The sequence below is a fragment of the Columba livia genome, chromosome 29 (assembly GCF_036013475.1).
Source record: "Columba livia isolate bColLiv1 breed racing homer chromosome 29, bColLiv1.pat.W.v2, whole genome shotgun sequence".
Taxonomy (NCBI): Eukaryota; Metazoa; Chordata; class Aves; order Columbiformes; family Columbidae; genus Columba; species Columba livia.
In genome coordinates this window covers 1,417,676-1,441,417 of record NC_088630.1, presented here as the reverse complement: position 1 = coordinate 1,441,417, position 23,742 = coordinate 1,417,676, and the positions used below count along the sequence as shown (strand labels likewise).

At 67.6% G+C, this 23,742-nt stretch overlaps 3 protein-coding genes across 8 annotated transcripts; 2 read left to right on the top strand and 1 right to left on the bottom strand.

Moving 5' to 3' along the window:
• Positions 1-171: 171 nt before the first annotated feature.
• On the top strand, positions 172-13,996 carry STAT6 (signal transducer and activator of transcription 6). 5 transcript variants are annotated; one of them, XM_065043651.1, is made up of 23 exons: positions 172-2,094; positions 5,870-6,000; positions 6,305-6,443; positions 7,071-7,144; positions 8,020-8,103; positions 8,189-8,306; positions 8,396-8,457; positions 8,587-8,735; positions 8,851-8,982; positions 9,060-9,248; positions 9,316-9,403; positions 10,205-10,327; positions 10,419-10,511; positions 10,586-10,792; positions 10,869-10,963; positions 11,049-11,185; positions 11,289-11,435; positions 11,567-11,636; positions 11,782-11,907; positions 12,003-12,110; positions 12,807-12,887; positions 13,094-13,216; positions 13,292-13,996. In XM_065043651.1, the coding sequence occupies exons 1-23, from the start codon at positions 1,896-1,898 to the stop codon at positions 13,485-13,487; spliced, it is 2,871 nt and encodes a 956-aa protein (XP_064899723.1). In that variant the 5' UTR covers positions 172-1,895; the 3' UTR covers positions 13,488-13,996. The 5 variants fall into 5 exon arrangements, with proteins under 5 accessions (XP_064899723.1, XP_064899724.1, XP_064899727.1 ...); XM_065043652.1 differs by having other exon boundaries at positions 173-2,094; positions 7,101-7,144; XM_065043653.1 differs by lacking the exon at positions 172-2,094 and adding an exon at positions 5,303-5,462.
• Positions 13,607-18,046, bottom strand: NAB2 (NGFI-A binding protein 2). Of its 2 annotated transcripts, XM_065043671.1 has the most exons (7): positions 17,853-18,019; positions 16,504-17,308; positions 16,214-16,347; positions 15,666-15,717; positions 15,309-15,441; positions 15,035-15,235; positions 13,607-14,920 (listed from the first exon to the last, which is right to left on the bottom strand). In XM_065043671.1, the coding sequence occupies exons 2-7, from the start codon at positions 17,299-17,301 to the stop codon at positions 14,826-14,828; spliced, it is 1,413 nt and encodes a 470-aa protein (XP_064899743.1). In that variant the 5' UTR covers positions 17,302-17,308; positions 17,853-18,019; the 3' UTR covers positions 13,607-14,825. The 2 variants fall into 2 exon arrangements, with proteins under 2 accessions (XP_064899743.1, XP_064899744.1); XM_065043672.1 differs by lacking the exon at positions 15,035-15,235 and having other exon boundaries at positions 17,853-18,046.
• A 1,569-nt stretch (positions 18,047-19,615) lies between these two features.
• NEMP1 (nuclear envelope integral membrane protein 1) lies at positions 19,616-23,690 on the top strand. The gene is made up of 9 exons (XM_065043670.1): positions 19,616-19,988; positions 20,579-20,700; positions 20,788-20,998; positions 21,167-21,239; positions 21,343-21,436; positions 21,599-21,713; positions 21,829-22,054; positions 22,305-22,478; positions 22,682-23,690. Exons 1-9 carry the CDS (start codon positions 19,751-19,753, stop codon positions 22,881-22,883), a joined length of 1,455 nt encoding a protein of 484 aa, XP_064899742.1. The 5' UTR covers positions 19,616-19,750; the 3' UTR covers positions 22,884-23,690.
• Positions 23,691-23,742: the final 52 nt, after the last annotated feature.

The window sequence follows — 23,742 nt, the reverse complement described above, 5'->3', positions numbered from 1 at the left end:
TGGGGTACGGAATGGTATGGCACAGGATGGGGTGCGGGATGTATGGGATGGGGAGCGCGATGTGGTACGGGAGGGGGTACAAGATAGGGTATGGGATGCGGTATGTACGGGATAGGGTATGGAGTGGGGTATGTACGGGATGGGGTATATGTAGGGTGGGGTGCAGGATGGGGAGCGGGATAGAGTGCAGGATGTGGTGCACAGGGCAGGCCAGGGGCAGCCACAGCAGGGGCTGCCTGTGGCACTGTGTGTGCCCCCCCACACCAGGTGGTGCATCCTGCTGTGCCCGGGCCCCAACCATGTCCCTCCACCGGGACGGGAGAGCTGGGCCACAACCGGGCCCCGTTGTCACCAGGGCCAAGCACACGGCTCAGCCCGGAGCTGGGTTTCAGTTGCCCAGCTTGAGCCGAGGCAGAGCTGGTTCCCCACGCTCTGCCACACAAGCCCACTGTGGGGTTTGGCAGAGCCGCAGCAGCTCCATCCCCAAAAAACAACCTCGGTTGTCTCGCCTCACCAAAACATCCTTTCCTCTGCAGGGAACATTTCATCCTGCCTCGGCTGTTTGGTAACGAGTCTCCGCCACCGTAATCTGCGTTTTTGAGTGGTCACAGCCGCGGCCACTCTGCCAATAATTGCAACACTTTCAAAAGTCCCAGGATCCAGCTGGCTCCAGGGCCCTGGGTGCGACCCAAGCTGTGGTGGGGGATGCTGGCCAGGTGGGGGTCTGGCAGCACGGACCCCCCCCCCCCGGCCAAGCTCAGTGCCATCTGACCACCCTATCCCAGCTCAGTCCCCATGGGTCCAGCTCCCTCCTGCTGCCCCTTGTCACTCCCCTGCCACCACAGCTGTGGCCACCATCTCAGAGCCCTGACATCAGAGCCGGAGCTGCCTGCAACCCACCCAAGTGATGTCACCTCTTAAAACAATGATGTCACATGCCTGTCCCCACCCCACCGAGGCAGCCGTGCTGGCAGAGGCGTGGGGGGAGAAGCAGCCGTCCATGGCGGTGGTGCTGGTTCAGGCTGCTGCTATGCCAGATGTTCAGGAGGAAGGTCCAGATGTTCCACAGAAGCCCCCCCTGCAGAAGGGCCAGCAGGGGCACACGCCCGAGGGTGCATGGGGAGTCTAAAGGGCTGCTCTGCGTCCCCCCACCATTGCGCCAGAGGCCCCGGAGGTTGCGCAAGCCCTGCGGAGTAGAGATGGCCAGGATGGCTGCAGCTGTGTGCTCAGCGTTCCTCCCACGCGTGGCCCCCGGCCAGGACCCGCCTGGGTGGCTCTGCACAGCCCCCTTTCCACGCAGCCCCTGCCCTGTGGGCTCTGCTGCCCCCCCAGGGCAGTGCACCCCGTGGCGCCCTAAAGCTGTCGGGATGAAGGCCATTGCAGCCCCTTGCACCCCCAGCGCCTTGCAGGGTCTTGCTGCAGATGCCAACGCCAACTCCGTGTGGGCCGAGACCACCGGTCAACCATTGAGGGTCCCCCTGCAAAGGGCAAACGCGAGCAACGGGTGGAAGGTCTGGGACGGGTCACCTCGGTGCTGCCGACACGTCCGGTGCTCGTTACGGCCCCGAGCACCGGGGGTTCAGCGGCGATGAGGGAATGCGGAGACCCGACCCCGGGGGCTGCGCACCACGGGGCTCCGGCGGCGGCCCCGCCCCAAGGACCGGGTCCGGTGGCACCGGCGGTGCGGCAGCGCGCCCTGGCGGCGCCGGGGTAGTCCTGCCCGGTGCGGGCTCCCCCCGTTCCGGCGGGGGATGTAGGAGCGGCCACAGGCGCTCTCCTGGGGGGGAAACGGGCCACATCCTTAAGGTGTAGGGACCCACCGAGCAGCGACCCCCCTCCCGCAATGAGCCCCCCATGCAAGGAGCTCCTTGGTGTAGCAAGAAGCCCCTAAGGCGATGTGCACCGTTCCTCCCCGGGACCCCGCGCACGGGCACGGGGGCCACAGACCGGGACTCAAACCGCAGCACGGGGACACGGGAATCAGAGCGTGCGGTACCGGGACCACCAGCCCGGCTCCGCTCCGCGGGGTTCGGGGTGCTCCGCGGCAAAGGGCCACGACACGGACGCGGGGCGAGAGGGGGCACGGGGCCGCGGGTGGGTGTCACACGCAGGGTCGCTGGGTCCCGGGGAGCCGCCGAGGCCCGGCCGGTGCCCCCCCCAAGTGCGCACCCGCCGCCCGCGCGTCTCCTCCCCTTTCCTGGCGCTCGGCGCTTTCCGCCGGAGCGGAGCAGCCGCGGGACCCGCCCGGTCGCCGCCATGGACTGAGGGGCCGCACGGCCCGGCCCAGCCCGGCCGCCCCGCGCCAGCGGCGGCTCCGCCAGGTAACGGGGGCGCGGAGCCGGTACCGGCGGCGGGGCCGGGGCGGCTCCCGGAGAGGGGACCAGGACCCGGTGCTGGCCCCGCAGCGGCCCCTTCCGCCGCCCAACGCCTCCCGCCCCGCCCCGGGGCTGGGGCAGGGGCACCGGGCTGGGTACCGGGGCCCTCGGCGGAGAGCGGCAGCCCCGGGGAAGCGGAGCTGGCGCGGGGGTCCTGGGGTGGGCTCACGGGCGCGGGACCCGTGCCAAGGTCCGGGCGGCCGAGAGCCGAGCGGGTGGGCAGGGGGACTCCTGGCAGCGGGACGGGCGATGCCCGGGGTGGGGATCCCCGGCGGGCACCTCCGGGGCGAATCCCCGCAGATGAACCGGGATCTCCGGCGGGAGCGGCGCTGGCCGGGACGTGGCCTCGCAGGGACGTCCGGAGTGGGACAGCGAAGGGGCTTTGGGGGCTGTGGAGCCCCCGGGTGGGCGCTCTGGAGCTGGGCTGGCAGGTGTCGCGGCTCCGGTGGCCACGCAGCTGGGGATGCCGCCTGGTCCTCGCCCGCCCAGGTGTGCGGTGGGGCTGCCGGGCCCAAAGTCCACAGCACCCAGCTGGCAAGTGGATGCAGCTGCTGGCACCCTGGTGTCTGGAGAGAAAGGTGTCTGCGGCAAAGAATTGCGGCGGTGGGAGCACCAGCCACCCCAGTCCCGCAGATGGGACAGCGAGCTCCTGGGGACTGGATTCAGTCTGGACTCCCCGTGCCTTGAGTCATGCTGGGGCTGGGTCAGCTGGGGAAGGCCCTGCTCCTCTTCTTCTGAATCAGAAGAGCTTTCACTGCTGGCTGTGGCCTGACCCTGCTGCCACACAGGCACTGCGGTGTCTTGCCGCGGCGCTGTCACCATATCCTGCCATCTGGGACAGCGTTCCCTTGCCTTGGTCTTGGCTATAGTGCCGGCAGCGTTGCCTCCTCAGCACCCTGGGGAAACCGTGGCGTTTGGAGAGGCAGCGAGGTTCCACGGGCTGTGTCCTGACGCTAGAGCTGAGCCCAGGTGTCCTGGGCGCCAAGCACTGGGAAACCTCCGAGGTTCTGAGAAAGCCCCGGGGAAATCTCTGCTCAGCACCCAGGAGGATGGGGAAGGCACAGGATGTGTGTGCCCGCGAGCTGCCAGCCCCAGCTCCTTCCTCCAGCAGCCTCTGGGCTGGGAAACTGGGGAGGGCAGAGGGGAACCAGCCAGGAAGGGGGTCCCTCGCAGTCCTGGTTCCCCCGACGTGTGGGGAGAGGTGGCCCCGAGGGTGGGGGGCTGCGCTCTGCTGCCAGGAAGTGCCGGTGGTTAATGAGTAACAACCATGAGCCGTACGGCAGCTCTTGCTTCTGGGATGTTGACTTGGTTTCCCACGGCCTGATGAGTCAGCATAGCCCGATGTCTGGGGTTCACCGATCTCTAGGGGTCACTGGTCCCCTCCTGTGCCTGGACTCCCAGCCCCAGGGACCTCCGGCCCCACCGAGGAGGTGAAATGGCCCCTGGGGTGGAGGAGGAAGTGAAAGTGGCTGCGCCGACTGTGATTTGGAAGGGGGAGCAGGCACAGCCCAGGCGCTGCTCCCCTACACCAGGCGCCGTATCCTGCCCCACCATCGCGCCGGAGGCTCCTCGCAGCCGTGGGGTTTCCCCAGGTGGCAGTTCCAGGCTCAGGGCTCCCACCTCGGCTTTCCAGGACGTGTCTCACATCCCTGTGCCGGGCAGCCCTGGCCTGGTCCCTGCCCCCAGCGCCATTCTCCGGGGTGCCACTGGGGCCTGATCCTGGGCACGCCGGCTTCTCTCAAGGGACCCCCCATGCAGCGCGGCCTCGGCTGGGGCATCGCCGCCGCGGCTGGGTCCCGGCAGGGAAGGGCTGTTCTGCAGAAGGAGCAGAGGAGGAAAACATGGCAATGAGGGTGGGGAGGACGCAGGGCACGGCTGGGCTGGAGGAGCCGCGGTGGCTGGTGCCCGGAGGGGACGGGTCTGACCCCATGCCGAGCTCCTCCGAGCTGTTGTCCCCTGGGCTGGCGGGGAGCTGGGGCTGTGGAGGAGGAGCACAGCATCTCCGACAGACTTTGCAAATTCAGGCATGCCCAGCTTACGTCCCGGGTTGCCACTTACCAGCCTCCCAGGGCTAAGCAGAAATACAGGTTTTAATGGGGGGGGAGGAGGAGGATGGGGATTACATCTTGAGGATCACAAAATGAGAGGCTGTTCATTCCTCCTGTCTTGGTTCCCGGCGTGCCAGCAGCCACCACCTCGCCGAGGCAGCGCTCCCGGGTGCGATTCCCACCGCGCGTTGACCCCTCTGGAGCAAACTCAGCCCTCGGGCTTGCGCTGCAGCGAGTCATCAGGATCCATTTGCTCCGGCCAGCCCGGCAGAGTAGAAACAAACGCGTTCCTGGAAGCGCTGGGCTTGGCGTGGCCGGGGGTCGAGCCTCCGTGTGCCGGGGTCGCTCCCTGGGACAGCACGTGGGGCTCTAGCGGAGCCGGTCCCACCGCGCTGCCCACGTCCCGCAGGCCATGGAGCACCCAGGGCCGCACCGCCGGCGCCGGGCGGGCCCCTCGTCCCGGCGGGGCGGCCGGCGCTGAGCTGGCGGCGCGGTTGTTTTGCGCTCGCTGCGACGTTGCCCCAGTGACGCTGGCTTCCTTCCCCTTGCATGGTTTCTCAAAGTCCCCGGCGGCTCCACCTCCGCCTCGGCTCTCGCAGCGCAGCCCAGGCCCGCGGGGAACGCGCTGCCCGCGAGGACGCGTGACGTGAGCCCCGCTCGGCTGTTTGCTCGCGGGGACGGGGACGCGGCCCCGGGTGGACGGGCTGGCCGGGGGCCCGCGGCCGCCCTGGCCGGTGCTTCGTGCCCACCGCAGGATCCGGCCTGCGTCCCGGCCCGGGGAAGCGGCAGCGAGGTGCGTCTGTGCCGGGGCAGTGACGCCCTCACCGGCCGGGCCCGGAGGGTGTGAGCGTGGGGGGCAGCGGGGCGGAGGGGAGCGGGCTGTCGGGAAGTGACATGGCGTGGGCAGGACGGGGCAGGCACGGCTGGGGGTGGCGGCTGTCGAGGCTGCGACACCCGGAGAATCTGTGGGCCGGGCTGGGCCGTGACCCCCCAGGCTTTCCAGGGGGGGTTTCCACTCCAGGTCCTCGGCTGTGCCCAAGTGAGGCGCCTTCCTCAGGGAGGTTTTGGGGAGCAGCCCCTCGCTGAGACCCCCCAGCAGAGCAGCCTCGCCGTGCTCTGGGGTTTCACGCCCTCCCTGCTCCCACCGGCTCCCCCATCTCCGACGCCAAGGCCAGTGGCGCTTGCCCAGCCCTCGGCGTCTCCCTGCGTGTCACCCACAGCAGGAGGCGCAGGGATTCCCCAGGGGTGCGGGAAACTGAGGCACAAGCGGGCTGCTTGCCCGCCCAGGATTGCCCAAGAGGCCGATCCTGGATTGGGCTTCCTGCTCCTCCTCCTCCTCCTGCCGAGCAGCAGGTTCAGGCAGCGAAGGGACTCGCCTGCCATCCCCGAGGAGCCGCCGGTGCTCCGGGCACCCCGCTCACGCCTCGTCCCCTTGTTCCTCCGCAGGTGACAGCTGCCAGGATGTCCCTCTGGAGCATCGTCTCCCACATGCCGCCGGAGGAGTTCAGCGGCCTCTTCACGGAGTTTCCCCACAGCCTGCGCTGTCTCCTGGCCGACTGGCTGGAGAACCAGCCCTGGTGAGTCCCGTGTGGCTCCAGGACCCGGGGGCAGCGGCGTGGGTCGCGCCGCGGCGATGGGGCTGGTAGGGATGGGCGGGTGTGCAGCAGCCAGGCGTACACGTGGGAGAGGTTTCGGGAGGTTTCGGGAGCCGCGGCCTCTCCAGGGAGCCGCCTCCTCGCTCTCCGAGCACAATTCGCCCTTGTTCGTGCAGCACATTTCCCCTGGAAATCCAGGTGTCCCCTTCCTCTCCAAAGCGAGCGTGGCTGCACAGGGGAGGGTGGAGGATTCGTGTCCGTCCGCCCAACCTTTTCTCCTCTCCAGGGAGTTCATCAATGGCTCCGACGCCTTCTGCACCAGCGTGGCCAGCGGGATGCTGGCGGCCATGCTGGAGAAGCTCCGCGGCGCTGCCGGCAGCGACGGGCAGCAGTGCCAGATCCTGCAGCAAATCAGCGGCGTCGAGGTGCGCAGGGGCCGCGAGCGGGGACCCTCAGGGTCATGTCGTGCTGGGGCGGCGCTTGCGCCACCATTATTTTATACTTTGGATTCGCTGGTTCAAGCACCGCTCGATGGGGCCGACGCCATGAGTTGGTCTCCACTTGACACCTGCATCAAGGCCCAGGGCCATCCATGAGCAACGAGCTTGTGTGGACCCAGCGATGGGGGATTTGGGGGGCACTTCAGGAGGACGGGAGGGGTTTCGTGTCCTGGGGCTGACCCCCATCTCGCCGCAGCGCTCGCGCTGTCACCACCGCAACTGCGGTTGTCCCCCCGGCTTCCCCTTGTTGCTGCGGTTCTGCAGCCCCTCAGGTGCCCGCCGGAGCTGCCCCCGTGGCCACAACCTCCCAGGCCCCACGGCCGCCCCCAGCCCCGGGGGAGCCTCCCCCGTGTCCCACGGCCGCCAGCCCCGGGGCAGCCGCCTCGCCAGATGTTCCCCATTTCTGCTTGTTTGATTTCTCCTTCCTCCGTGCCGCACATTGTGCTGCGTTTCCTCCTCCGTGTCCGCCTGTGCGTGCTGGGTTTCTTTTCTGGGCTGTTTATGGAGGTCTGTTGAATTGCTCTCTGTCTCTTCCACCCTCTGTGATTGCAGATTTAACCCCTGTGCTCTCTCTCCTGCCAGCGAAGCTCTTAGAGCCCTGTTCTGCTTGCAAGCCCTGCTTTTTGGTAACAGACACTTTTAATATACATTTGGGAAGGGATCTGCTTTAGTCATAACTTCTGGGGAAAGGGGTAACTTTCCAAAAGAAGAATCTTCCTTTTTAAAATTGTAGGAAAACACGCAGATGTTTCAATTTAGGGCTTTTTTTTGTGTTTAAAACGCTCAAGAAGAGCCACCCTCCCATGTTCCTTCCTCCCGCCATCCCTCACCCCATCGCGCCCCTATTTCTCCAGAGCCCCCCGTGGGGGAAGCTCTGGCTGCTGGGAGAGCCGGGTGCTGCCCCATGGGATGCGTGAACTGTGGGACACCAAACCGGAGCCTTTTGTCCCCAGAACCGCAGGCTGGGTTTGTCCCCAGAGCTGCGTCTGGACACGGGGCAGGCCCTGGGGCTCCGGGATTCGGTGGCGGAGCCGCCGGTGCTCTGGAGGCATCGGGTGCGCTGTCCGGCCGCTCGCTGCTGCTGTTTTGGGAAGTGGCTAATTTGGGAAATGCTCAGAGGCCGCAGGAGCTGGCACAGGGTGCAGGGAGCCGGAGCCAGCGGGGAAATTCCTCCCCATGTTCTCGCTAGAAGGATCCACCCAGGCCAAGGCAGCGGGAGGATCTTCCGCAGGCATCTCGAGGAGATGCTTGTGGAAAGAAGACTTTGCTTTGCTTTGATTTCTTTTTGTAATTTTAAGTTGATTTGTGTTTTTTCGCACACGGTTTATACCGGTTTTAAAGCTGGAAAGCAGCTCTGTCAGAACAACAGCGAGTTGTGGTCTGTCCCGCTCTTCGCGTCGTGAAACCCCCGAGGCTGCTCGGCGTCGTTTGCTGTGGGGAGGGGACCCAAAACGGGGCTGGGGGACACGTGTCCTGACACCCCGTCGTTGTGTCCCCGCAGAACGCCTACCGGCGGGACCCGCTGCGGCTAGTGGCCGTGCTGCGAGCCATCCTGGACGGGGAGAAAGCCGCTGTGCTGAAGCGGGTGCGTGGTCCCTTTGCCCCTCCTCGGGGCACCCTGATGTTTGGGGGTGTCGGGGCCCCCCTTACCGCTCTCTGCTCTGCCCCAGGACCGGCACCTGCCCCTCAGCTTCCACCGGCGCCAGGAGGAGCTGAAGTTCAGCCTGGGGCTGAAGCGGCTGCAGCATCGCGTCCGTGAGATCCAGGCGCTGCGGGACGGCCCCGCGGGTGAGGGGATGGGGCTGGCATGGGGACGCAGCCCCTGGGGTGTCCTGCAGACCCCGGATAACGGGGACACCCCCGTCCTTCATCCACAGCCTCTCTGCAGCCAAATGTGCGGGACCCGCAGCTGAAGACAGAAGCGAAACCCCCGGAGAGCGTGAGTGGGGTCTGGAGTAGCTGAGGAAGGAGCCAACGAGCTCCGGGGGTCTCGGTGTCCGGGGGGATGGAGCGCGGCTGTGAGTCTCTGCTGGGGGGCCAGAGCCCCACGGCTGGTGCTGCCCCCCAGGAGCTGCCCAGCCTGATCCTGGAGGCCGTGAAGGAGCTGGAGGCGGCCAAGCAGCAGGTCCTGAAGAGGATCCAGATCTGGAAGAGGGAGCAGCAGCTGGCGGGGAACGGCGCTGTCTTTGAGGAGAACCTGGCTCCGCTGCAGAAGAGGTGAGGTGACACGGGGACACAGAGCAGCCCCCTGGCCCACTCCACTCCCTGGGGACGCTCGGGGTCCAGCTCGGCTGTGGCTGAGGGTGCCTGTGTCCCCACGGTTCCTCGGCAGGTGCGAGAGCCTGGTGGAGGTTCACTTCCAGCTGCACCAGCAGGTGATGGCGGCGAGCGCGGAGCTGGGGCCCGAACTGCTGCCCCGGCTCCTGGAGCGCTTCAACGAGGTCTTGTCCAGCCTGGTCAAGAGGTAACGCGCAGGGCTTGGTGGCGGCAGAGCTGCTGGGGGATGCTGTGCCGGGCACCATGGTCTCCCCCGCTCCCCAGCTCCTTCATGGTGGAGAAGCAGCCACCGCAGGTGCTGAAGACCCAAACCAAGTTCCAGGCAAGCGTGCGGTTCCTGCTGGGCCCGCAGCTGCTGAAGGCGGCGGCCAAGCCCTACACGGTGCGCGCCGACATGGTGACGGAGAAGCAGGCGCGGGAGCTGGCGCTCAGCGCCTACAGCGGCACCCTCAGGTGAGCAGCCGGGGGGGCGGCGAGGGGGCGGCCATGCCGGGCACCCCCTGACCCCCTCCCCGCACAGCGAGAGCACGGGGGAGATCATGCACAACGTGGTGGCCCTGGAGACCAACCCCGCCAGCGGGACCTGCTGCGCCAACTTCAAGAACGTGGTGAGTGTCCCGAGCCGGGGGCGGATGGGACGGGCTGGCGGGTGGGCTGGGGGCTGTCGTGGTTGGACCTGAGTGGGTAATACAACCACGATAGTCACTCACCCACCCTCCCCAATATGGGAGAGAATCAGAAGGGAAAGGAGAAACTTGGATTGAGATCAACACAGTTTAATAAAATAACAAAATACACTGCTAGTAAATATAGATAGAAAATAGAAATAAAAGATAGTCAAGGCAATTCCTCATGAACACACTGAGCAGCCAGTGCCAGGAAACGGCACCTGGTCCCAAAGCCGATCCCAGAGAGAGAAAAGAGAGGAGAAAGGCAGAAAGGCTCAGAGGCCTCTGCAAAATGGTAAAAGCCGAACTAAACGTCCCGCACCAAAAACTCCCCCGGCTGCACCAAAAAAGAAGAGCAAGCGAGCAAGAAGGCAGAAGAACAGAGACAACTAGAAGGCCCTGACTCCTTATATACGAAGCATGACACTAATGGGCTGGAACACTGATTGCTCCGTGTGGGTGTCAGTCCAGCTCTGTCCGTCCATCCCCTTCCTCGCTGCCTCACACCTGTGGGCAGAGCTCAGAGTGTCCTTGGCTCTCAGAGCAGAGCGATTCAAAACATGAACCCTGTGCTGGGCTGGTATCTGCTTGTTCTCAAACTGAGTGCAAATCATGAGCGTGCTGGCTGGGAAAGAGGAAGGTTTGTAATGCAGGAAGGAAATCAACCTGTTTTCAGTCAAAGCAGCAGAGGGCCCAGGGCCAGCGCTTGCCCAGGGCTGATGCTCAGCTCTCCCCTTGTAGCTGCTGAAGAAGATCAAGCGCTGTGAGCGGAAGGGATCTGAGTCGGTGACGGAGGAGAAATGTGCCGTCCTGTTCAGCACCACCGTGGCCTTGACCCCCGGCAACCTGTCCGTCCACCTCCAGGTACCGACCCCCTCCCGTACGGCCCCTGTGACGGTCCCAGCGCGGCCGCCCCGCGTCCCTGGGGCTGAGGGGGAACCGCTCTGTGCCCCAGGTCCTGTCCCTGCCCATCGTGGTCATCGTCCACGGGAACCAGGACAACAACGCCAAAGCGACCGTGCTGTGGGATAACGCCTTCTCCGAGATCGTGAGTGCCGCGGGGCGAGGGACGGAGCCGGCGGTGCGTGACCCGCCGTCCTGACGCCGTCGGCCCCGCCGCAGGACCGGGTGCCTTTCGTGGTGGCCGAGCGGGTGCCCTGGGAGAAGATGTGCGATACGCTGAACCTGAAGTTCATGGCAGAGGTGCAGACCACTAAGGGGCTCCTCAAGGACCACTACTTCTTCCTGGCCCAGAAGATCTTCAATGACCACAGCGCCAGACCCGAGGACTTCCAGAGCCGCAGCGTCTCCTGGGCCCAGTTCAACAAGGTGACTGGGAGGGCTGGCCAGGGCGGGCAGGGGCCGGCGTGGCCCTGGGGAGCCTCACGCCCCCGCTCCGCCCCAGGAGATCCTGCCTGGTCGGGGCTTCACCTTCTGGCAGTGGTTTGATGGAGTCTTGGACCTCACCAAGAGATGCCTCAAGAGTTACTGGTCAGACAGGTGGGTGCCCATGGGCCTGGTGGGATTGCTTGCCCTGGTCCCTGCCCTCCACCCTGGCTCACTGTTTGTCTGTCCATCCGTCCAGGCTCATCGTCGGCTTCATCAGCAAGCAGTACGTCTGCAAGCTTCTGAGCACCGAGCCTGACGGGACCTTCCTGCTCCGCTTCAGCGACTCGGAGATCGGGGGCGTCACTATCGCTCACGTCATCCGGGGCAAGGACGGTGAGATGGGGGGACAGCGGCTGCTCTGGGTGTCATCGCGGCTTGGGGACATGGGGCGTTCTGGGGGGCGGGTGACGGAGCTCTGTGCCGTGTCCCCCCGCAGGGTCCAGCCAGGTGGAGAACATCCAGCCCTTCTCTGCCAAGGACCTGTCCATCCGCTCCCTCGGCGACCGCATCCGCGACCTGGGGCAGCTCCGCAACCTCTACCCCAACATCCCCAAGGACCAGGCGTTCGGCAGCCACTACAACAGTGAGTGGTGGGGACATGGGTGTCACGTTGGCCTCCCCAGCGACGCGGTTTGGAGAGAAGTCCCTGAACAAGGGGGTTGCCATGGCCCTGTGCCGGGTGGTGGCTCACGGACGCTTCTCCCCTTTGAGCAGAAGAGCAGACGGGCAAGGATGGACGGGGCTACGTGTCCACCGCCATCAAGATGACAGTGGAAAGCGAAAGGTGGGTGCGTGCGAGGCCGTGGCCGTGCTGGAGGTGTGTGCACAGAGCCCCGCGGCCGGCGCATCGCGGGGACGTGCGTGTGCGCGAGGAGTCTCCTGCGGGTACCCAGACCCGCCTGTCTGATGGGGATGATGCGCTTTCGCAGGGACCAGCAGCCCCAGAGCACCGCGGGGGGCCCCCACGACCACCCCCAGGCTCAGATGTTCACCCCCCCCATGCTGCAGCCCGAGCTGCACCCCGAGAGCTTGCAGTCGGTGCTCAGCCCCATGTGGTGAGTGCCCAGCTGTGCCCAGCTGTGCCCTGGGCGGGGGGGGGCTGCGATGCAGAACCCCCCCAGATGTGAACCCCCCGTGTCTGCGCTTGCAGCCCCCCCGCTCCGTTTTGCCCCCCGTCTGTCCCCACGGGCTACCAACACCCCCCAGGTGACACCAGCATCAACATGATGGTCTCCGACAGCCTCGGGTCCTTCCCCAGGTAGGACGGTGCTGGGCGAGGGCGGGGAGCAGGGTGGGCCCCCCAGTGCTTGGATATTAATGACAATGTCCCATCAATAGACACAAGATACATTATCAATCCAGCGAACCGGACAGTGCTCTTGTCTGAGAAGCGCCCCCTTAATACAAAAATTGCATTAATAACAGTAACGGACAGGGATGCTGATCTGAATGGCAAAGTTACTTGTTTTACAGACCATGATGTCCGTTTTAGGCTAAAACCAGGGTTTGATAATGAGCTTCTCCTGGAGACAGATTGTGAAGCCACATGGGAATATGCCATTAAAATAGTGGCTCCAGATCCAGGGAAACCTCGATTAACGAGCCTGTAATGCTCCTGATCAAAATTAAAGATGAAATGACAATGCCCCAGTTTTTACACAGCGCATCGTAGGTCTTTCCGTCCCCGAAAACAATGCTCCTGGTGCTCAGCTACCCAACATAAGCGCTCCGGATGCTGCCAGGGGTGCAGTGCTGAGATGAGCCGTATTTTGGGTTCTGATGCACCCCTTATTTGAGGACAAAGGGATGGGATGCCACCCTTGCAGACCAATGCTGCTGTGACAGTCTGTCCTGGACCAGAATAACAGCCCTGCTTTCACATAGCATTGCTATAATTAATTCCCATGTGGCGGAGGGGTGTTCCCCCAGCTCAGCGCCCCCGCTCTCCCCGCAGCCCCTCGCAGATGCTCTCGCCGCCCCTGGTGATGGACCCCGCGCTGCCGCGCTGCCAGGACATCACCTTCAGGAACCCCATGTAAGCGTTGGCACATGGCCGGGGGGGGCCCTTCTCCCACCCGCCCCAGCTGACCGGTGCTCCCAGTGCTGGTGTTCCCAACAAGACCGACCCCAGCCCCCCAAACCAAGCGCAGCCCCCTGTGCCGTGGGGCTACAAGCAGCCCAGGGGCAAGGGGGTGCCCCATGGCTTATGTCAGCACCCCCCTGCCATTTGTGGCCCCCCAGGCCCTTCATGCACAACCAGTACCTGCCTGGGGGCCCCTCGCCAGAGCCACGGGATGAGGAGATGCCCGAGCTGGCCCCATTCCCCTCCATGGTGGAGGCACCGCTGTCAAGCTCCACACGGTGGTAAGTAGCAGGGGGGGGGGGTCCACAAGGGGGCTGGGGGGATCCCCTGGGTCACCCCACTGCCTGTGTCCCCAGGATGCCGCCCAGCATGGACCTGCCCCCCAGCTCGGACTTTGAGCAGTTCCTGCACGACATGGAGCTGGAGGACCCCGCGCTGTGCCCCCACTTCGCGCCCCCCCTGCAGCGCACCGGGTACCCCAGCCCCAGCACATCTTGCTGGGGGTCAGGGGAGTCGCGGTGGGACGACAGCGTCCGGCCGGGACACGCCTGAGGAGGTCACGGGGCTGCCGGGGGGGGTCATCGGACTGTGCCCCCCACCACAGCCTTTGGACTCCTGGACTCAACCAGGGTGGAAACCCTAGGGAAGGGGAGTGGGTTTTATTTTGGGGGGGGGAACAGCACCCCGGATAACACCCTGCCGTCCCCCACGTATGCGCTCCGCGGTGAGGAGGGGGTGCAGGTGCGGCCCCCCCGCTGCCCCCCCGCTGCCCCCAGCCCACGCCGCCGGGCTCAGCGCCGCGGGGGCCGCCGTGAGTCAGTGGCGAGGGCGGGAGGCGGCAGCGGGAACCACGCCGGGGCGGACGCGCCAGCGCGGCGCGTGACGGGGCCCCCCCGGCCTGGGGGACACTGGGACCCCCCCCCACAGCTCCGGGGCCGGGGTGGGGGGGGGGCGCTGGACCCATCGCCTGGGAGGGGGAGCCTGGGAGCAGGAAGATAAGCCATAAAATAAAGTTTTATTCCAAAATAACAAAATAAATAATCTACTGTACACGTTACAAAGGAAGAGTCGCTAATGCTCTAAAAAGACACCACACAGTCCTAAGTTGGGGGGCGGGGGGACACCCCAGGGCTGGGAATGGCTCACAGAAAGGGGGGGGCGGTGTTGGGGGGCGGTGTGGGATGGACCCTAAGGGGTTTGGGGGGGCAGCACCACCCCAATGCCCGTCAAACGCCACCTGCGTCGTGCCGGGGGAGGGAAACGTATTTGTGACACCCCACGGCACGTGTGACACCCCACGGCACAGGGCCCATGCACACGGGTACCGGGGGGCAGGCGGGGGGGTGCGTGCGGGGGGTGCGCAGTTGCTGGCGCTGAGCGGTGGTTGCTGCGGTTGGGGGGGGGGGGGGGTATTTACAGCAGAAACGCCGCGGTGCCGCTGGGGTGGGGGGGGGGACCGCTGACGCGTGGGCGCTGCGGGGGGGGCGTGCGCGGCACCGTGTGCCCGGCGTGGGCGGCGGTGCTGGAGCACGCGGTGCCGCACGTGGCTCCCGCGCACGGTGACGGAGCCGGGGGACGCCGGCCTGGGGACACCCGTGGGGGGGGGGGGGGACGGTAAGGAGGGGTGAGCCGGGGGGGTCTGTACAGCGGGTTCGAGTCCATCGAGGGCTCCCCAGCCCCGGTGGGGACGAGGGTATTGCTGCTGCGGGGGGAGCGCGTCCCACCGCGGCTGAGGTAACCAGAGCGTCGGTGCAGGAGGGGCCGGGACCGGGGGGGCTGTGGCCGAGCCCCCGCTGGCTCCCCATGCCCAGAGCGCCGCTGCCACGCCACCGGCACCCGTCCCCCAGCACGTTATTGCTTCGTTAATGGTGGCGGGGGGGCTGGGGGGCCTCACTGCCGGCTGGTCTCCTGCTCCACCTTGATGGTGCCGCGGGGGGGGTCCGGGGGGGCCGGCGGGCCCCGTTCCGCCAAGCCGTCCTCAAACTCTGCAGGGAGACAGAGCAGGGCGGCGGCGTCAGGGCGGCGCTGCCGCGGGGGGAACGGCAGCTGCGGCCCGACCGCAACACCGCGACCCCCACCCACACCGCGCGGGGGCTCACCGGGCGCCGGGGGCTTCCCGGGCAGGCAGGGGCTGAGCCGCCCCACGCGCTCGTGGGACACGAGCCGCGCCAGCCGCAGCCCCTCGTCCATCAGCGTCTGCTGCAGGATGTGGCGGCTCCACAGCCCGTGGGGGGGGAGGCCCAGCGCCACGTCGGGGGCCGCGCTGGGCGGCGGCGTCAGCCGGGGACACGGCCCAGCCGCTGCGGAGAGAGGGCGACGGTCAGTGCTGGGGGAGCCGGGAATAGGAAAGGAAGGGAAGGGGACCCCACTCACCCTGCAGGTGCCCATCGAGGCTCTCCCCGGACAGGCTGCCCGCGTCCTCCTCCAGGCTGGCCCGGTACGCAGCCCCGGGGGGCTCCGGCGCCCCCGGCAGCGCCAGCAGCTCCGGGCGGCTCTGCTCACCCACCTGCCGGGAGCGCATGGTGAGCGCGGGACCATGTCCCGCCGGGGGGCTCCGCACCCCCCGCTGCCCACGGCCGCGCCAGCACCGCAGCCCCCACCCCGCAGCCCCTCGCTGCCTGCCCGAGCCGGCGTGGGCAGCCCCGGGCACGCCGCGCCGTCCTGCCCACGCTCCTAGCTGCGCACACCTGCGCACGGGTGTGCCCCCCCGCGCCCTGGGCGTGCACCCACCTCCTGCTTGAGCCGCTTGGCCGCGGTGGCTCCGCTCTCCTCGGGATGCGCCCTGCGCGGGGGGAGGCGAAGGGGCCGCGTCAGGCGTGGGGGCGGCCGTGCAGCGGCCCCACGGCGCACATGCCGGCCCGGCTCCTGCCACGCCGCGGGCAGCGCCAGGCGTGGGCGGCCGCCCGGGCAGGGCGGTGCCGCGGGACGGCTCCGATCGGGGCTTTGGCACAGATGGAACCGGGGGTGGCAAGACGGGGGAGCAGCTGGAGAGCGAAGGGAAAAGGCAGCACGGCCGCGGTGCACGGCGGGCGGGGGGAAGGGGACAAGGGACAGGGACAAGGGACGGGGCTGTCCCCAGCAGTGTCCCCAGCGCCCGGCATCCCGGCCACCCTCCCGCCGCCCACGGCGCTGAGGTCAGGCAGTAAACAGCTCACGCGAGGGAAGGGGCGGTCGGCGCCGCGCAGTCCCGGCCCTGGGTTGCGGTGCAGCTCCCGGGGCACGGAGGGGGCGATGGCTGGGACACCTGGTGAGGGGCGGTTGGCCAGGTCTGGGCTCACCTGGTGACCTTGAGCGAGGACAGGTAGGTGATCTCCCGCGCAACCTGCCGCGAGAGCGAGAACAGCTCGACGCGCCGCAGCAGCAGCGAGTTGTCCCGCAGGCAGAACTGGGCGGCTGCCTCGTTGATGATGAGCTGGGGGACACAAATGACACGTGAGCGGGGACAACAGCACCCTTGGGACCCTGTGTCTGCTCCAGGACCCCGGCCCGCACCCTCCACCTCCAGAGCACCCCCCGCCCCGAGCCAGCACATCCCCAGGACCTTCAAACCAGCCGCCGCGCCACCCACCTCGTGCAGGGTGAGCTGCTTGCCCTCGCGGCGCCGGGCCTCGCCGCGGCCGTAGATCGCGCTGTGCCGGCGGATCTCCTCCTCCTTGTGCCGGTCACCATCCTCCAGCTGGAAGATGTGCCCCACGGCCTTGGCCAGCTTCTTGTTGAGCTTCATCAGCGCCCGCAGCTCGGCCTCACCGCCCCGGGGGCAGCTCTGCAGCAGCCGCTCCACGCTCTCTGCCACCGTCCGCACCAGCTCCGGCTCCAGCACCTCCGTGCCCGCTGGCTGCTCGCTCCCGAGCCCACCCGGGGAGAAGGGGGGACCCCCTGGCTCCTCATCCCCACCGCCCTCCGACTCGGGGGTGCTCCTCCCCGGCCACGGTGGGGCTGCCGACGGCGACAGCTTCTCCCCTGGCTCCGTGGGGCTGCGGGCCGGGGGCGTCCCGGTGCTGCTGCCCCCCTTGCCCATGGCGTCGCTGGGGCTGGTGTGCCCATTGCTGAGCGCCTTGCGCCCGCCGGCCTCAGAGAGCTTGAAGAGGGGGATGCTGCTGACAGGGACGGCCGAGACAGGCTGGCTGAAGAGCCCCGGGTTGGAGGCCCACTCGCGCAGGGCCTTCTGGAGGCGGCGGACGTGCAGGGGCTTGGTGGCCATGCCCACCAGCGCCATGATCTCCAGGAACTCCTCCTCGCCCGCCTCGCAGAGCTGCTGCACGTCGTCCCCCCCTTGCTGGATGAAGGTCTCGTAGTAGCCCAGCAGGTTGGCGCGCTGCAGCACCCGGTACAGCTGCAGCTCCCCCAGCGTGCGGGGCAGGGCCATGGCGAGCCTGCGGGACGGACAGCGTCATGCTAGGGGACGGACGAACGGGCATGCAGGAGAAGCCCCCTCCCCACCCTTTGGCCCGTGCTCTGGGGGGATGGGGCAGGGAGGGGGGTCACCCCATGTGGGACAGGGCGATATAGGGTGCTTCAGGGTCCCTGACCCCCACCAGACACCCAGGCCCACCTGTGCTTGCTAAGACAGACCCTGTGGCCGCAGCCCCCCTGGACATGGCACGGACACGAGTGGGGTCCCCTTCTGTCCCCCCCCCCCTACTCCTGGGACTGTGCTGCGACTCCCCTACCGCCACTAGCAGCCCCCCACCCCCTGCGCGGGGCCGGACACGCAGCCGGGGCTGCCCCAGCCCTCCCCATCCCCGACGGCGTGGGGCCGGTGATGTGCCGGTATCCCGATCCAGTCGCGGCCAACGGCCCCGCTTGCCCCGCCCTGCTCGGTGCCCCCCCCCCCCGGTGCCCCGGCCACATCCCGCTCCCCGCCCCGCCGCGATTCCCGGTGCCCCCGTCCCCTCCCGCCGACCCCCGCTCGCTCACCGCCGGCTGGCGCCGCTCCGGCCGCTGCACCCGCCCCGTGCGCGGCCGCCGGGGAGGGGGGTGGCGGGGGCTCCGGGGACGGCGCTCCGGGGGTCCTGGGGGTCCCGGGGCTCGGGGGGTCCCGCGGACGGGCCGGGCGCACTCGCTCCGCCGCGCCGCGCCGCTTCTGCGCGCCGCCCACACGGGCGGTACCGTGAAATAGCAGCGGCCCCGGCTGCGCCGCGGCGTGGGAGGCCCCGGGGGCGGATCCCGCGGCTGCCGCCCCCGCCGAGCGCAGCGCGGGCGGCAGCGGCGGGGGGGCAGCTGGCGGGGGCGGCGGCCCCGGCCCCCCCTCCCCGGGCAGGAGGCGCAGCGGCACCGGGAGCGGGGGGAGCGGGGACCGGCGCCCTGCACGGCGGCTCCGGGGGTCCCGTGGACCGGGCAGCCTCCGCCGCGGGGGGAGCGGGGAACCGAAGCCGGTGTCCCGGGTGGGGAGCGCGGGGAGCGGGGTGGACACGCGAGGCACAAGGAGCGCCTGAACGGGAGCAGGAGTCGCGGTCGCCGGAGAGCGCAGAGACCTTCACCCCGGCCGGGGTCGCCGCTCACAGCATCTCCGGGTCCTGCAGCAGCGATGCTGCCGGGCGGCGCTGTCCCCGTTACCCCGGTGCTGTCCCGGGGTGCCAGAACCCCCGCGGAGAGCCGGTACTTTGTATGTCATCTCCTAGTCACCGGCTGCCATCGATAGGCTTCAGGGTAAACACCCCCACGGCACAGGCCTGGCCCCAGAGAAAAGATGGGGAGCGGAGGGAGAACGATACTCGAGTCTTCGGGGGGAATGCTGGAACCCCTCTCCCGCAGCACCCCGGCCCCGCGGGAGGGTCACGGCCCCCGCCCCGTGTCCGGCCCTGCGTGGCTCGACGCTATTTATACCGCGTCCGGGCGCCTGGCGTGGGTCCAGCCGCCCCCACGCTCCTGCCCGGGGGAGCCGTGGCGAGTCCCGTCCCCGGGGCTGGCGGGGAGGCGGGGCGGGGGATAGCCGGAGCTCGCCCGCGGGCACAATCCCCGCCGCGGGGATCCTTCCTGCCCCGGTTCCCCCCGGTCCTCCCGCCGGCCGCCCCCCTCCCACGCCCCCCCGCGACCAGGCGTCCAGCGCGGCGGGGCCGTTCCCAGGCCCGGCGCTGCCCCCGGCTGACGCACATCCTCCGCCCACGGCCCCGCCGCTTCCCGGCTCCACCGCCCACGGCCCGGGGGGTGCGGGGGGGCCCGAGCCCGCTCCCCGCCCACGGGCGGCCGGCGGCCCCGGCGCCCTGGCGCCCACCCGAGGGGCTGGGGAGCCCCGCACGGCCTCGCTGCCCCGTGGAAGCAGCGCACCCTGCAGCGGGGAGAACCGGGACAGCGGGTGCTGAGCCCCGAGCCGCCGCTCCGCCCGTGGGGTGCGGGATCCCCCCGCTGCCTTGGGGGCGCCCCGGCCCCACGGGACTCCCCGGGGAACGGGGGCAGGCGGGGCTCCGCGGCACGGCCGGGGAAAGGCGTCTTTTCCCGGGGCAGCGGGTCCCGTTAGCCCCTGAGCTCCGGTCCCGGTCCCGGGGCGGACGGAGGAGGAGGGACCCGAACCCCTCCAAAGTGGCCGCCCATTTAAAAAAAAAGAAGAGCAGGATTGCTTTCTGATAGGAGGAGGAGCTTGTCAATCAGTCCGAATTCGCTATGGGGGCGGGAGCGCGTGATGGGCGGGGCGTGTGCTGTGATAGGTCGAGGGGCGTGCCTGTCAGCGCCGTTACTAAGGCGGGGCTCGCGGTTGCTACGGCCGGGTGTGCCCCTTGTCAGTCACCGTGGTAACCGAGGGCGGGGCCGTGGTTGGTTCTGCCTGAGCTGCGCTGATAAGCTGTAGAACCTGTCAGCCAGCCGGTAGGCGGGGCTGGATGGCGAGCGGCGTTCCGGTAGGTCGGTTCAGCTGTCACTCCGCGCGGACGTCACGCGAGCGCCGCGCTCTCATTGGCTGCTGCGCGCCCTCGGCGGCCGTTGCCAGGCGGGCGGCGGCGGAAGCGGAAATCGGCGGCGCGGCCGCGGCGGGAGGAATGAAACCGGCTCCGGGGCGGCGGCGGGGGCTGCTGGGGGCGCTGGTGCTGCTGCTGCTCCCGCCGCCGCTGGGGGGCGCAGGTGCGAGGGGCGGCGACGGCGCTGGGCGGGGAGCGGGGCGGGACGATGGCCCCGGGGAGCCGGCGGCGGCGTCACGTGTCCGGCGGGGCCGGGACCCAGCTCGGCGGGCGCGGAGCGGAGCGGGACCGCGGCCGCAGCGGCGGCGCTGACCCGTCCGGGCGGTGCCTGGAGGGGCCGAGCCCCGCGGCCGCTTCCCGCTGTGCCTCTCGGCCCCGTCGGTCCCCCCGAAGCTGCGGGAGCGCCCGGAGCTGCCGGTGCGGCCGGGCCCTGTGCGACCCGGGGCCTCCCGCACCCCGGGGGCTCCCGGAGGAGCTTGTGCTCGGGTTTGGTTTCCCAGGGATGGGTGTGGGGAGTGGGGTACGAGCTTGTGTTGTCTGTGGCAGCCCCAGGAACGGGATTATCCCAGGAAACCGGGTGTCACATCCCCAGGGAAACGAATGAAGAGCTTTTATCTTTGCTCACCTAGAGCGCCCGTAACGGGGGGAGCTCCGGTAAGGGCGGGCGGGTGCCGTGTTTCGGTGGGGGATGGCAGGCACGGAGCCCTCATGCCTGGTCTGCATGGCTGAATCCCCCCACTCTGTGTCGCGCAGATGCCAAGAAGTCGATCGTCCCGCTCCACGAGGGCCAAGCGCACCTGGACTCGCTTCCTCGCCACTTCTGCTACACCAACACCCGCGTCCCGCAATGGCACGACGTTTGGACCCGGACGCAGGTGAGAGGAGGAGGCGGGCGCTGGGTCCGGCCAGGCCGAGCCCCCCGGCAGCCGCGGCCGTTCCATCCGCATCCCTTCCCCGCACAGATCCGGATCAACAGCAGCCGCATGATCCGCGTCACCCAGGTGGATAGCGAGGAGGAGCTGGAGCAGTTCAGCGTGTGGAATGACGTGTTCTTCTTCCTGAAGGAGAAGCTGAACGACACCAGCATTGATGTTGATCTCTACAGCAATAAAACCTGCCTGAAAGTCGAGCTACTGGAGGCTGGCACCACGTACCACGTCGTCCTTTTCCGACGTACGTCTGCTCCATGGTGGCGGCTCCCGAGGGGCCAGCGCGGCCGTGACCGGGCCAGCTCGTACCCTGAGGGCCAGTGGGGCTGCTCCTTTCTTGGGAAGGAAAACGCTCCTGCAGAGGGAAGTGTGTCTTCGTCCATACGTCCCAACCCCAACCTTTGTTTTCCAGGCTTTGACCCAAAGCTGTTCCTGGTTTTCTTCCTGGGTCTGTTGCTGTTTTTTTGCGGGGACATGCTGAGCAGGTGGGTGCTGAGCCCGGTTGGCTCTGCAGCTCTCAGGCGTTGCTCCCTGTGGGTGTGTTTGTGCAGAGCTGTAAAACACCTCATGCGTGTGTGATCTCTGCAGGAGCCAACTCTTCTACTACTCGGCCGGGATCAGTTTTGGCTTGCTGGCCTCACTGCTCATCCTCGTCTACATGATGTCCAAGGTCATGCCCAAGGTGAGTGCCAGTTTTCACCCTTTAGACCCTGGTACAGGTGTTCTGTGAGGGAGCTGGGGTGCTGGGTTGTGGGTCTGGCTGTGCAGAGCGCGCTCAACAACCCGGGGGAGGCAGCTACAGTTGCCCACTGCCTGTCTTGAGTTTCCCCATCTCCTCTTCTAGAAAAGTCCTGTTTACTTCTTGCTGGTAGGAGGCTGGTCCTTTTCCCTGTACCTGCTCCAGTTGATCTTCAAGAACCTGCGGGAGATCTGCAAGTCCTACTGGCAGTACCTCCTAGGTAGGCATTGGGCTTTCGGAGCCACCGCTTCCCCAGTCTGCACGTTTCCTACTGGAGCTGCAGCACGCTGGTGGGAAATGCCGGGGCTTCCTGCCTGTTTCCTGCTCTCCCTCAGGTTACCTGCTGCTGGCGGGCTTGGTGAGCTTCGGCGTGTGCTACCGGTACGGCCCGCTGGAGAACAAGCGCAGCATCAACCTCCTGTCCTGGGCGCTGCAGCTCCTGGGGCTGCTGTTCATGTACTCGAGCATCCAGATCCATCCCATCGCCTTGGCCCTGGTGCTCGTTGCCATCTGCACCAAGAGCCTGGACTATCCCTTGCAGTGGGGCTTCGCTCTCTACAGGTGAGGCTGCTCACGCCTCGGCTCTTGTGGAGCATGGATGGAGCCTGTGGCGCAGAACCGGGGTGTTTCCTCTGGGATTTGGGGCTGGGGTGGATGTATGGGGGAGGTGACGTCCCTTTTTCCTGGGCTTGGTGCGGGAGAGCATCCCGCTCCTCCCTGGGGCTGGGAGCTCCCGCGGGAGCGAGGAGCAGGGGTGGAGGGACGTGCGCTGCCCCTGGGCGGGCGGTAACCGGTGCTTTTGGGCGGGCAGGAGGGTGCAGAGCGCCAGGCTCGGGCCGAGCCCCCCGCGCCTGCTGACGGAGGAGGAATACCGGCTCCAGGGCGAGGAGGAGACACGCAAAGCCCTCGAGGAGCTTCGCAACTACTGCAGGAGCCCGGATTTCTCTGCCTGGACCGCAATCTCCCGCATCCACTCTCCTAAGAGGTAACATCCCCTGGCAGCGCGCGGTGGCATCTCCGTGCGCTTCTGAGAGCCCGTGGTCACCGCGCTGTCACCTCTGGCTTTGCAGAGAGGGGGACGGAAGCACAGAGGGTGCAAGGACGCGGGGCACGCTGCGGGAAGCGCAGATACCGCCCGGTCCAGTGCTGAGACCACGCACAACGTGATTCTCTGTGGTGTCTTCTCAGGTTTGCTGAGTTTGTGGGCGGCGCGTGTCACATCACCCCCAGCGAGGTCACTGTGCACGAGTGGGAGTACGGCCTGGGTAGCAGCTTCCTGGAGGAGCAGCTCTTTGAGGAGGAGGAGGAGGTGGAGAAGGAAGATGATGACTCCTTTGACGAGAATCACGGGAGTTACTCCCTGACCCACAACCACCTGGATGCCCATTGAGGTCGGACACACGGAGGCGAGCGCAGAAGCACTGCCGTTTCCCCACTGCCTGTTGGTGTGGGTGCTCGTGAGCCCCCAGCACATGAATCGCAGGGACGGGGACGTTCTTCCCGGGCCTGGGCGCCCATCAGGCTCCTGCCAGCACCCCGAGCCTCGTACCTTGACCCTCTTCTCCCTGCCGCTGCCTCTGCGCCGCTGGCTCTGCCGGGGCACGGGTGGCACAAGAGGAACTTTGGACCCGTTCCGGCGGTACCTGCGTGCTCAGCATCTGCTGCAGGAGGGAGCGGGCAGCTCCTCCTCCCTTACCAAAGATGCCCAAGGGCCTGAAACCCTGTGTGGGCACCAAACCCGCGGCAGGTTCGTGTGCAGGTCGCAGAGCTCAGGAGGAGGCGGCTCCCCGGCTGCTGTGGGGCGCAGGGGCCGCGCTCGGGCTCCCCCCGCGCCGAGGAGGAGTGTGGATGTGCTTCCTCCTCGCTGGCCATTCGCTGCTGCTGTCCCTGTCCCGTGGAAGCTGGTGTCCTGCCTTCGAGCCGCTGTTTGTGGGGCTGTCCCCACTGCCGGGCGTTCCTGGGCCGTGCTGGAGCACAGAGCTGGGGGGGATGCCCCAACCTATGCAACTTCCGAAGCAATAAAGCTGCCCTGTGGCTGCTCTGCTGCTTTTGCCGTTGGTTTTTTTCCCCCCCCCAGGTTTACTCCCCGGCCCTCGCTGCGCTTCCCTCCCCACTGCCCCCGTTACTGTGTTCCTCTGTCCCCTCTGCAGGGTTAACAACTGATTATATTTTTAATAAAGATGTATTTTGTAGGTAATGAGCCCCGTCTGTCTGTCCCGCGGTGACCCCAGGGCCCATGGGAGCTCGCT

What these genes read in the sequence shown, in the direction of transcription:
- STAT6 (XM_065043651.1), top strand. Translation starts at nt 1,896, where the DNA reads ATGTGCACCGTTCCTCCCCGGGACCCCGCGCACGGGCACGGGGGCCAC. An exon ending in GCTGCGGGACGGCCCCGCGG is followed by an intron (nt 8,307 to 8,395) that starts GTGAGGGGATGG and finishes CTTCATCCACAG; the next exon opens with CCTCTCTGCAGCCAAATGTG. An exon ending in CTGGCTCCGCTGCAGAAGAG is followed by an intron (nt 8,736 to 8,850) that starts GTGAGGTGACAC and finishes GTTCCTCGGCAG; the next exon opens with GTGCGAGAGCCTGGTGGAGG.
- NEMP1 (XM_065043670.1), top strand. Translation starts at nt 19,751, where the DNA reads ATGGCGAGCGGCGTTCCGGTAGGTCGGTTCAGCTGTCACTCCGCGCGG. An exon ending in TGTCCAAGGTCATGCCCAAG is followed by an intron (nt 21,437 to 21,598) that starts GTGAGTGCCAGT and finishes CTCCTCTTCTAG; the next exon opens with AAAAGTCCTGTTTACTTCTT. An exon ending in CTACTGGCAGTACCTCCTAG is followed by an intron (nt 21,714 to 21,828) that starts GTAGGCATTGGG and finishes GCTCTCCCTCAG; the next exon opens with GTTACCTGCTGCTGGCGGGC.
- NAB2 (XM_065043671.1), bottom strand. Translation starts at nt 17,301, where the DNA reads ATGGCCCTGCCCCGCACGCTGGGGGAGCTGCAGCTGTACCGGGTGCTG. An exon ending in AGCAGCTCACCCTGCACGAG is followed by an intron (nt 16,348 to 16,503) that starts GTGGGTGGCGCG and finishes TGTGTCCCCCAG; the next exon opens with CTCATCATCAACGAGGCAGC. An exon ending in CCTCGATGGGCACCTGCAGG is followed by an intron (nt 15,236 to 15,308) that starts GTGAGTGGGGTC and finishes CTCTCTCCGCAG; the next exon opens with CGGCTGGGCCGTGTCCCCGG.